Source organism: Sycon ciliatum, chromosome 4 (assembly GCF_964019385.1).
Source record: "Sycon ciliatum chromosome 4, ocSycCili1.1, whole genome shotgun sequence".
NCBI lineage: Eukaryota > Metazoa > Porifera > Calcarea > Leucosolenida > Sycettidae > Sycon > Sycon ciliatum.
The window spans coordinates 24,877,590-24,889,838 of record NC_088646.1 but is presented as its reverse complement, the minus strand read 5'-3'; the positions used below and the strand labels follow the sequence as shown (position 1 = coordinate 24,889,838).

The 12,249-nt window shown below is 50.1% G+C and overlaps 2 protein-coding genes across 2 annotated transcripts; one reads left to right on the top strand and one right to left on the bottom strand.

Annotated features, from left to right (window-relative positions):
- Window positions 1–757: 757 nt before the first annotated feature.
- Window positions 758–3,565, bottom strand: LOC135815222 (inner nuclear membrane protein Man1-like). Its single transcript, XM_065328488.1, has 2 exons — window positions 1,183–3,565; window positions 758–1,139 (listed from the first exon to the last, which is right to left on the bottom strand). Exon 1 carries the CDS (start codon window positions 3,492–3,494, stop codon window positions 1,668–1,670), a length of 1,827 nt encoding a protein of 608 aa, XP_065184560.1. The 5' UTR covers window positions 3,495–3,565; the 3' UTR covers window positions 758–1,139; window positions 1,183–1,667.
- A 214-nt stretch (window positions 3,566–3,779) lies between these two features.
- LOC135815221 (uncharacterized) lies at window positions 3,780–12,212 on the top strand. Its single transcript, XM_065328486.1, has 8 exons — window positions 3,780–4,493; window positions 4,815–5,049; window positions 6,380–6,663; window positions 7,112–7,318; window positions 9,136–9,212; window positions 9,696–9,912; window positions 10,309–10,452; window positions 11,536–12,212. Exons 1-8 carry the CDS (start codon window positions 4,194–4,196, stop codon window positions 11,614–11,616), a joined length of 1,545 nt encoding a protein of 514 aa, XP_065184558.1. The 5' UTR covers window positions 3,780–4,193; the 3' UTR covers window positions 11,617–12,212.
- The last annotated feature ends 37 nt before the right edge of the window (window positions 12,213–12,249 follow it).

Sequence of the window (12,249 nt, the reverse complement as noted above, 5' to 3'; positions counted from 1 at the left end):
CGCCATTTCGTTCTTATAAAAGCACGCATGACCGCGATTGGCCCATATGTTGTAGTCTTTTGGACGCTGAGTCGACTGGTTTTGGTCCGAAAAGGCTGCGATGCAGCGTTCCTCCTTTATTCCCAATCGAACATGGTTGAACAAGCGGTCACGTGCTCCTGCGTACACCAGTCACCTGGTCACCGTGCCTGCAGGGTACAACTTACTAGCCTGTTTGACCTTTTTTGGGTGCAGTCCTGTCACTCGAGTTGAACCTTGGTGTGAAAGTTGTCGCCTGCTGGCGCGGTGACCAGGTGATTTGGGCAACCAGGACCACGTGACCGCTTCTTCAACCATGTTCGATTGGGAATAAAGGAGGAACGCTGCATCGCAGCCTTTTCGGACCAAAACCAGTCGACTCAGCGTCCAAAAGACTACAACATATGAGCCAATCGCGGTCATCCGTGCTTTTATAAGAACGAAATGGCGCTTTTAGTGACATTTTGCATACAAATCCCCATCTAGTAGGGCGCAGTCACCCAGTTTCGGTGGAAGTGCGCGAGTTCGATTGGGATTCAAGTAGGAAGGGAGCGTCGCAGCTTCCTCGGACCAAGACCATTCGACTCAGCACCCCGAAGACTACAACTGGTGAAAATTTGATTTTAGGGTATACTTCCCCTTTAACGGTACTTTTAATAGTCACGCAAAAATGGTGAGTTGTTTCCTTCAAACGAAATATTCTATCTAAAATTGTTGGTATTAAAACCAGGGAGTCGTATAATTATAACAACCTGGTTAAAACGAACAACCAATCCATAATATCCTGGTGTGCATGTACTCACACAATTCAAGGTGTTGCATTATTTATGACCTTCAGACACACGGACAGTAACCAATTTGGCAAATCTGCAGTGGCAAACAAAGATGATGTTAGTCTTGCGCTTGAACAAGCCTAGCACATGATATTTAAGATATATAGATAGAGCTCTACTGAAAAATGCAAAGCTAAAGATAGCGAGAAATGAGAGAGGATCCAGCAATGGCGAAGGTACAGTGGATCGTGGTATCACGCACCCTCAAAGTCTCATTTGGCCTGGCCACGCGGCATCCGTAGACATCCCGCTATGAAAGACGTCGCTGTAAAAGATTAGTAAAAGCACCTGTACTATGAAAGACGTCGCTGTAAAAGATTAGTAAAAGCACCTGTACTGTGCGCGTGACAAGTACAGGCATGATCTGGTGTTAGCAAAATTTTAAAAAGGACCTAGGCATACACCCTTTGAGACAATGGCTAGAACAGACTGTACATGATCATCCTTATACATGCAGCGGCAAAACCTATCGACAATACCAGCAGAACTTCAAGGTGCGATTCTTTAAAAAAATAAAAAAAATATACTCGTGTACGAAATGAATCAGCAACAGTATTTTTAATACCGGTAGACCAATCAAGCTGTCGAGACTCGAGACCCTAAACAAAACCTAAAACTGAGAAATAATGACAGGGAGAAAGAAGCGCACCAACAACTACAGCTGTGAAACACAAGCAGCTACGGACGCATCTAGGCCAGAGTGTGTCAGAAAGTAAGTTGTGGCAGGACCTGTTCCATGACGTGATTATCACAGCTGAGTTGGGCCGCAATTCGATGTTGTATGCATCCACACCAGCTAAGCAACTGGGGTGGGTATTACGGAGGAAACAAGAGCTTGGACGCACCAGTGGAGCTGGGAAACAGGCGATGATACTCGGCCAGTGCAATGTACTCGGCCTTCACTAGCCGACTGTTGTACCAAGTGCCGTGTAGTGCTTCAATCAGCGACGTGGCTGCACCCGCACAGTCCAGTTTAGCGTAGAGCGCCCCCTCGTCCGTCCACCTATCCAGAAAGCAGTGCAGCACGCCACCGTGCTGAGTGAGCTTGTGAAGCACCGCCGATTCCAGCTCCTCAAACTCTGTAGCGGTCGGTCGTGGTTGCACGGTGTACAGGTTGCGTAGTTTTATGCAGCAAGATGGCTGCTTGGCGAGTGGCAGGACTTGCTGGCGAAATGCATCACCGGAGTAGTGCTCCAAGACATGACCGCCCCACTGCTTCTCTCGTCGTTCCAAAGTCTCTGCTGGTGAGCTTGGAGAGATCGGGCGGCGAGATGGTGAGTTGGCTGTTCCCGAGGGAGAACCGCCGTCCGTTTCAAGCAGGCCACTGTCGCTGACCTGCGCTGAGGTGTACGATGCAATGGGTATCCAACGCCACACGATAAAGTCCTCTCCGGCTATGCGGCGTGTTTCGATGCGCACCCGCGACTCGCGCTGGTTGATCCAGGTGACGGCTTTCTCCCAAACAGCGGACTGCGACTGGCGTTCAGCCGGTGGCAGCAGCGCATCACGTACATGACTGATTGGCACAGCGGAGCTGCTGGTGTCCGAGCTACCGCTAAGACTGGCTGCGTGCACCTGCTGCAAGTGCTTCAGGATCTTATCCACTAGTGAGAAGACTAGCTGGCGATCTGCCTCGCGTCGCTGCACGAACATACGGATAGCGATGAACAGCAGAACCAGCAGAAAGCTAAGGAATGCAAACAGCAGAGCCTGCGTGGCGGCACTGTGCATCGCTTTGCGAATGCGACACGTCAGCGGCTTCATGGGGTTCGTCGAGACCAGGTGGATTCGGTTCAGATTCTCAACAGTGACGTTGTTTTCGACGATGACAAAGTTCGACGTGAGCAACGTGACCTTCCAGTGCGGATTGCCTACGAACAGTAGCTCAGCATCCAGCAAGGCAAGTTTAGCCTCGATGTTGTTCAAGTGGAATGCCTTTGCCACCTCTAGTACCGTGGCCGGCTTCAAGTCCCGGTTCTGGCCCTCGGTGCAGTCAGCTACACCGGCTTGCTTATCAGCTATCTCAGCCAGGTGATTCGCAAGCTTCAGAGCGGTGTCAATGCGCTTGATCGTGTTCCCGGTGCAGAATTGATCTCGCGCACACCAGATGAAGTTGTCCTGACTGTCGGCTGCACGCCTTCTCATGTTGTAGCTGACAGCGTTCAGCAGTAAGACCACAGCCACTGCCAGCAATGCACCTACTACGGCGTGCAGCCCATACTGGAGCAAGAACGGTGATCGCCGGCTCTTCAGGTGTGCTTTCTCAACGTCGGCCAGCACTCTGGCACCAGCTTGCTGCACTTTAGACACTGCTGCCTTGCGTTGCTGGATTTCGGCTTCGCGACGTGAAGCCGAGCTGCCTTCCTCATCAGAGGAGTCTGAGACGTCTGATGAGATACTGGCATCTCCCTCCTGTCGAGATAATCTCTCGTCCTCCTCGTCAGGAAACAGCAAGCCAACACGAACTGGATGCTGAATTCGAGGTGGCGGTTTGGGTCGCTGAGGCTTCGCTCTGCCTCCCCTCTCGGCTTCAGACAATTTCCGTAACCAGTACGCACGGGAGACGTCTGTCAGAGGCCCCGCGTCGAATCCACAGGCCTCAAGCCGCCGTCGAAGCTCCGTATCGGTCATTTTTCTGTCCATCTCGTCTCTTCTCAAGTCGACTTCGTCAATACTTCTCTCTTGAAATTTTGAACCAAGACCAGTGATTATAGTTTGAAGTGTTGATTTTTTGAAAAAGCTCATAAAAATGCCTTTGCAGTCATGGCAACATGCAGACTTCTCACTCGACTCTTGCCTTGCCCTTCGCTGTGCATGTGCGCAAGCTGCACTGCCACTAGTCAGTGACTGACCGGTTTTGTAGCTGCTTCCGCAAAGCAACCACGTCCACTTCTTGGTGATCTCGGATTCGGCAAGGAGGACTTGACTTGGCAGGGAAGTGTCACCATTGCCATTGGTCACTGTCAGTAACTACTGGTATCAATCATGTTGGAGCTACTGCTGCTACATCATGCAGTAGGTTAGTTGGACAGTTGTGCACAGCAAGCTGCTAGCGTCAGAGCTCCTCCATCTACGACAGTTATTTCAATGAAAGACTGAGTGAATGACGAGCGTTGGAAAGGAGGGATATCGCGCCACGGCCAACGGGAATGAACGGCGAAAGTTCGAACGTCAACCTGGCTAGAACTGCATGCTCGGCCGACTAGGACTTGGCATGGAAGACTAGCGATGCTGTGGCTGGGCGGAGAAAGACTGAGACTGAGAGTGTTTCAATGACAACCAGTCGGAGCTCGGAGTCCGACGCCTAATTACCGTGACTCACTCAATCGGCTAGGCGGCGGAATGGGTTGTGGAAGTGGACTGGGTTTGGTGTGGGGCACTGCTGATGAAGGAGACGAACGTACCAACGACGGCCAAGCAGGATTGCTAGACCGGGATAGCGGCGCGGGTACGTTCTGGGAGCGTAGCGGACTGAGACGTGTCCTAGCCGCCGGACAAGCACAACGCCACGACCTTCCGCTGGCCACGTACCTGCGTAAGAACGCTGAACGTGGTGACAAAACTGCACAGAGAGCTAGATTCAATACATGTATGCCGGATGCCTTGAAAGCTTTGGGAGATGTAGCCGAAGACGAAAGACCAGTAAGTCGAATGTACTTATACAGTAACGAGTTTCTTCAGACTTTTCCTGTCTGCATCCTTTTTCCCTCAAACCAATGGCATAACAATACAGTAGGCAGTGCTAGTGGCGTGTATATTCACAGGTGTAGGGGTATATTGTGCGTGAATCTTGATGTTATTGTGTGCGTCGTACTCGAGTGAGTCAGCTTTGCACGCTGCACCAGTGCACATCCCAGTACGGTTCGCAGGTCTAGGGCTGCACAGCGCCCGGCGTGTACTTGACTCACTCGATAGGATTTTATCCAGCAACACAGCACATGTGTATTGTATTGTATTGTGCAGGATGATATGCAGGTGCTGAAGCAGCTCTTCAAGCAACTGGACCCAGCGGTCATGCACCGGTCATGTCAGGCACAGGGTCAAATCCTGCTTGCCATGCGTCACCGTGGCTACAATCACTACGGTGATGAGGGTGGCGCAAGTGGTGATGAGGACGGCGCGGGCGTCGGCCAATTGCTGATCCACCTAATCAGAGCACGAGATCTTATTGCTATGGATCTGAGGAGCAACTCTTCTGGTAAGCCATGCCGGCATGTTATAGTAAGAGCCAGATAGACCTAGCAGATAAGAATAACGGACATAACACTCAGTGGAGGTTATGCCTGCCAACATTCATTCTCAGGGCCGGGTACCCGAAGCAATTTTGCCCTCCGCAAAAATTACCTGTTGGGTGGAATTGATCAGGGCTGTCATAGACACATGTCATGCTAATTGTCAAGATCACTCTACATGTCTAGCTTAGGTCAGGGCTTGGGCCATAGCACTCTACACATCTTGCTTAACCCTTTGGAGTCCGTAACTTTTTTGCTTCCGCAGAATTTGTGGCAGTCACGAAAATGCGCACTCCATTTCCAACATAACTTTTGTTCTACTTCACCGATTTTGAAGATCCTGGGCTCGTTGAAAAGCTCTTGATGAGAGAAATACAATGCGCCAAAACTCGCCAAGAGCACTATTCATTGTCCGCCACAACGCGCCCCAAACGCGAGTCCAGCTCCAGATCTGAGACGAAATCGGTCTCCTGTAGCCATTTCACTGAATCTAGCTCGGAACTGTTCAAATTTTTTCGAGTAGAAGCTTACCTGGCCGTGACTTCCCGCCGCGCCGGTCCTGGCACGTGCCGCCTGTCATGAAGCTGGGAAAATCCCTTTTTTTCACGCGCTGCTGACTCGCAGCACGCAGCGCAGAAAATTCGAAATGTTTGATCGCTCGCCGCTCACTCAAACTTCATCGGAGAGACTTCGGGTCTGTTCGAGGCGATAGATGAGTTTTCTCTACCATCTAGACCCTTCGACTGTTGAATTTGGTCAAGATTTGGCCGAGAACCGAAAGTTTGACTGCGCCCACATGCATACAAAATGTCCATGGTTCGAAATCGAACCATGGACTCCACTGAAAGGGTTAAGTCAGGGCTTGGCTCAGTGCGATAGCACTGGAATTGGAGGTGGCGCGGCCAAATGGGATACTTGAACGGAAACGAACATGTTTGACATGAATTGGTTGGGTCAACACCATAATTATAATTATATCCTACGCATGCTGGCCTTCTAGACAGGAACCTGTTATCCATGCCCGCCGGAACCAGTCCAGTTGGTCAGGTCATCGTTGGACCTAGTGTTGGCCACCACAGCACATGTTTACTGCTGAGGAGGTCACGCGTACCCGCTACATCAGTGACATCATACACAAACTGTATGAAAGGCTATGGTACTATGGCCGGACCCATCAACAACTGCTTCCGCCGGTGCTGGTATCAATCTGCTGAGCACGGGGATACAAAGTACATTCAACAAGACCCTGAACATGACCATGTAATTGCTCCCATGTCGTTCCTTGATTGCATGCAGACCCCTACATTACACTGGAGCTGCTACCTCGCACGGCAACGGCGTCCAAGGTCGTGCGCTCCAAGGTGGTGCACGAGCGACTGAGCCCAGTGTTCGACGAGTACCTCTCCCTGCCCATCGCCCTGGACCAGGTGCGCAGTGCGTACGTGTGGCTGCGAGTGTGGGATCACGATGTGCTGAGTGAGGACGACCCGATGGGTCAGGTCATGATACCGCTGCGGGACCTGGAAAGCGAGCTGGTGTGCGAGACACCGCAGCCTAAGTGGTACGACTTGATACCAGAGGTAAGGATATCACAATGTCTGCCACGGTGGCATCTAGCACTTGTCTTATGGATACGTTGTAGAAATGGTTCGGTATCATAAATCAAGAGTTGTGAAGACAAATAATGTGAATGGTATACTATGGTGAATGCAATGAACTACTTCAGTGTACCTATTCCACTGGGTTGCAATTAATTATACTGGCATTGTTTTAAACACGATTCGGCAAATATTATGGGCACAGGCCATGAAACTGGTGCACTGTGGAACATCATTCTATGACACATTGTTGCATGAACATGTTCTGGTGAACATTCAGATTACAATAATTATAAGATGGCTAGTCAATATCCTGTGGATGATACACCGACAGCTCAATGCAATTTGGTAAATCTCTCTGAGAGCTGCACTGAGTATACGCGTGTGAATCAATCTCGTCCTGCATGCATTCATGGATGTGTCTCCCCAGATGGACATACCCATAACGGGCAGCCTGGAGGTGACGTTGGACTGGCAACCTCCGCTGCAGCTGGGTTGTGTTGTACACAGCGCAGAGGGTCTAATGCTCTGTCGCAGTCTATCTCCAGACAGCAGCAGCAGCGGTGGTGACTATGGACATCTTCACACCACATTACTCTGCTATTTAAGCGGCGAGGAAAACACCGAGGTCTCCGAAGTAAGGAGCTAGGACATCTGCTGTATACGGTTTTTGGTTGAACTTACTCACCATCACACATGCACACACACACACACACACACACACACACACACACACACACACACACACACACACACACACACACACACACACACACACACCTGTCCTGTTGTCCTGTTGAGCCACTGCCATGAAGGTTACGTGGGCCCCGGAGGGGCAGCTGAGAGAGAGGAGGAGCACACAGCCCTGTGACGATCCAGGTGATGCGGTAAGCGAAATCGGCGGGAGCAGGCGCAAACACACGTGAAACCCTGACGGTCCTGAACGGTCGGACAACTACAAGTCCGTGAGCAGCGATGACGGGCGCGGCCACGTGTAGACGCAAAGCAGCGGTCACAAGCCTGGCAGTGAGCGACGCAGCACAGCGGAGAAGCAGGCAGGGGCGCACCGACTGCTGACTGGGGGTAGGTACACTTGTGCGGCCTTGCCAGACCTCCACGGGACTTCAGCCAACGGCCACACTCTCCACACTGGCATGCACCCTTCTGTTCCGCAACCGGCTTCGCACGCTCAGCCTTACACTTGTGGCGTGCGCGATCACTGGGGCGTGCAAACTGTCGGTCGCAGGTGTAGCAGGTGACGGGAGGGGGATGCTGGGCATCTACCGGTGCTGAGTACGCCGAGCGCCAGGTGGGACGCGACTCGCATTCAGCTCGCCATTCCCCCTCGAGGCCGCGAGAACGAAGGTCAGACATGATACAATCCTTCCAGCGTCGACGAGGGCCATGAGCTGGGCGACGCGACGGAAGCGTGCCAAAGAGAACTTGCTTCGGCAGCCGGTGGTCCTCCATCCGAGCAACATGCCCGAGCCATTCAAGGCGGCGGTGCTCCACCTTCATGCGGATGGTGTCGGGATCACCCCACCTCACACGTAGTTGGTGATTGGTGATGTGGTCATCCCAGCATTCTTGGCGAGACACACCCATGATCGAGCGGATGCATCGGTGGTGGAAGACAGAGAGCCGCTGCAAATCCCGTTGAAGAGGCATCCACACACACACACACACACACACACACACACACACACACACACACACACACACACATACACACACACACACACACACACACACACACACGGTCGGATTTCATTGAGCTGCACCGTGGCTGCATATAGTATAGTCCGAAATCCCCTAGTTTCACATGAGACTTCGTTGCAACGTTTACCTCAGACTTGCACAGCTACATGCCACCTTCTTGGTTATGTGATACACATGTGTGTATGTGTGTGTACTATGTATATGTGTATGTATGTGTGCATGTGTATGCATGCAGGCCCGCCAGAACTGGTCTGGTTGGTCAGGTTATTACCAGACCCACGTTTCGGTCACCAACACATGTTTCCTACTGTGGAGGGTATGTGTACCCGCCATGTCATACACAAAGTATGAACGGCCATGGTACTACCGGACCAATCAAAAACTGCTTCCGGCGGTCCTCATATGTACATGTAACGTTATAATAGACACCCTTAGCAAACAACGGTAACGCTTACATGTACATACCAGGACCGCCGGAAGCAGTTTTTTGGCCAAATATTGCATAGTCCGTACGCAGTTCACCTTGTATCGCGTATGTGGTGACATAAATGGTTGTACCGCGCAAACTAAAAGCTATTCTCGTGGCAACAGCGTACTAAAAATAGCGTGCATCTTGCTAAAGGTCGAGCCCAAATCACGGTATTTTCCCCCGTACGGTAATACCGTTACAACATAACGTTGTTTGCTAAGGGTGTCTAATGTATGTGTGTATGTGTGTTTTGCTGCTCTGAGCAGGTTGTATCTGGGACCACGACAATGGACTACGATACCCAGTTCTCATTCAACATGCGCGGCAAAGATGTCCAATCATTGTGAGTACCCTATCTGCACCACTGGAGGATGGTCAACACATTGCATATGCAAGTACATAATTGTACTCCGAGAGCTATTCTAGAAAGTTGATTGTTTGCATAGTTGGAGCTGGCACTTTTCCTCCTGACATCTGATATGACTAAATCATGACTACTGCAGTTGTGAGTCAGCCAAGTGCCGAATTTGGTAGGAAACTTGCCAGCTCACCTTGCAAGTAACTTTCTTACTGATATCCTGAGGTTGCTGCCACTGTTCTAGCCAGGGAGTCGTAAAATACGTATTTTACGACTCCCTGGTTCTTGCTACCACATTGAAGTTTTCGAAGTATTTTTGAGGTATTGCTTTGAAGTAAAAAGACGAGACATATACAACCTCAGCCCCCTAATGCGTATTAGCTGTGTGTTTCTGATAGACCGTCTACAGTTGATTTGGACCTTGTCTTGATCTGTTAACGTTACTGCTGCGGCTTTGGCCGTGTTCAGGGCTCTACACTTGAGGATCATGACGTTACTGGAAGATTGCCGGAGTCCTGATGATGATAGCACGGATGCTCGGCATGCCTCCCCCTACAGCACCAGACATGTGCCCGATATTGAAGATGTGACGTACTCTGGCATACTGGCCGGAGAGTGCCACATTGACCTGGAGCGCGTGCAGGAGTTGCACGGACAAACGATTACAATTCCCCTCACAGATCGGGTTAGTAGGGTGTTGTATAATAATGTATTGTTTTCTTGTGTGATATGATAGCATTTGAGCATGCATGATGTAGTCGACAGTCCTTTTGTCAGCCCTTTTTTCGTCCCTTGTTGACCAGTTACTGTTTCCGTCATGTCCTGGTTGAATTAATAACAATAATGCAATACCACACGATGATTCCTGTGTCGGCGTGTATGAAGCCTGTTGTTGTAGCAAAGATGAATGTGATGCCATTTGGCACAGATGCCACCTTACCAGAACTCAGTGGTTGGGTCCGCAGATACCCCCTTTACCAGAGCACAGCCATTGTGGTCAGGTCCATCCTTGTGTGATAGTACCCAACCAAATGATGAGTGATTTCTGTTTTTCTCTGGCCTTTAAATATGTTGTTAACAGAGAGGTGAGGGTGAATCAAACACAGGGACCAAGGTCTCCGCTCGTTCTCAAGAGCTACAGCAGGCTCTGCAAGCACACGCACTGTATGGATATCCACACCTGCTCTTCAGCGGGGCAGCCTCTTCATCTTCCACTAAGACTAAGGTACTTGGGGAACGTGGGGTGAGGGGACCAGGATCAGAGACACTTGCTTATACAGTAAAACCTGTTAAGAGCAAGGGATGTCTTTTCCGGTCAAATGACCCTGGATAAGGAGAACACCTGGTAACGGAGACCACATTGTGAAGGTCCCTTGAGCGGGCGTCTTAGAAAGGTTGCACTGTGTATGTTATGTGTATATTCGGCAATGTGCACTCTCAGTCTGTGAATCTTGCTCTGTATAGAGATACATGTACTTGTACCTGTTCAAACATCCGAGAATTCTCAACTCCCTATGGTGAACTCTTGGGTTTTTGTCAGAGTCAGAGAATTCTCCACAGAGATCTAGGATATGACTTCATTATTTCCACCAAAATTGGTAAAAGAGTAGAGAAATTTCCACTACAACACACCCACAGGGTGCCCGGTAGACTGAGGTGCCCACTCGGATAAGAGAGAAATGAGTGTAGATGTGCTTGAGCTGCCACGGCCAAGCAAGACTCGCTCATCTCCGGTTACTTATCCAGTCATGAATCGTACAAGGTCGGTGCCCAGCACGTGCTCTCACACTGCTCTGTGGCAAAATGCGCGTGCTCTGTAAAGAGGTGACGTCAAAAAAATTCCGTCGTGGGCCGGGGTACCTGCAGCTTGTGCAGGAGAGATGCGAAGTTGCACACTCTTGTTTATCTACTCTTGCTGGTACCATGCATAGGTGGATTGCTGACACTTACTATGTGAAATGCAACCTCTAGTCGGCTAAACAAATAGTTATGCACCTTGGCTTGCATGTGCCGGTAGGGTACATACCTCAACTGATGTGCCATCGGCTTCCATGCAGTTGGTGCACACAGAGCATGTTCCTACATCATGTGGATAGCATGATGCATCTCTGACATCACAATGTGATCAGTGATGCATCTCTGACATCACAATGTGATCAGTGATGCATCTCTGACATCACAATGTGATCAGTGATGCAGCGTGATCGATCAAACACATGCGTGTGTGACTATGCTGTGTGTGTGGGTGTATGCGTGTGTGGGTGTGCCGCACTGCGGTGGCGCATGCACACACACCATACCACTGCAGGTTGTGCAGCTGCGCTGCTCGTCCACCAAGAGAACAGCCGAGATGAGCCTGCGCAATGGTGTGCCGCTGCTCCGGCGCTGATGAAGGCTTCCCAGCACTGGTTGGCCTCATCCTGCCTACTAGTGCTTCAACCATTCTCATGCACACAGTATTCGAATAGTACTACTGTGCAAGCATGTCACGTTACATGTACTAACAGATGGCGTAATATTCCACCATTCGTTTCTAGTGACCCCGAGAGCTGCACCTATTCCGTGTCTGATGGTCGGAAAGTGACAGCACCAGACTTGATCTTTAATTAAATCCCATGCATGAACTGTAGAGAGCATCAACCTACCACATGCGCCAAGGCATTGCCATAATACAAAACAAATGAGCTAGAGTCAAGTTGATTAGTTCTGCTTCCCAGCCACTGAGAGCCTTATGGATCTCCAATACGGTTCTTTGATGGTTCTACACTGTAAGGTTCTTCCTTTTTTGTCGTCTGAATGATGTAAAGCTTTATAAAGATCTTGAACTTCCCTTGATAAACACAATCATCAATACCTTGAATGATCAGCACATAGTAAAAACCAGAGTAAATGAGGTAACGTTGAAGGTAAAGCGTGCTATTCTCTGTTTTCACTTTCCGTACGCGGTGCATTGATTTGAGATTTGAAACATATTATTATCATCTACTGAGTGTGTGCACCCAGCTATGTGCGTATCAGTCCG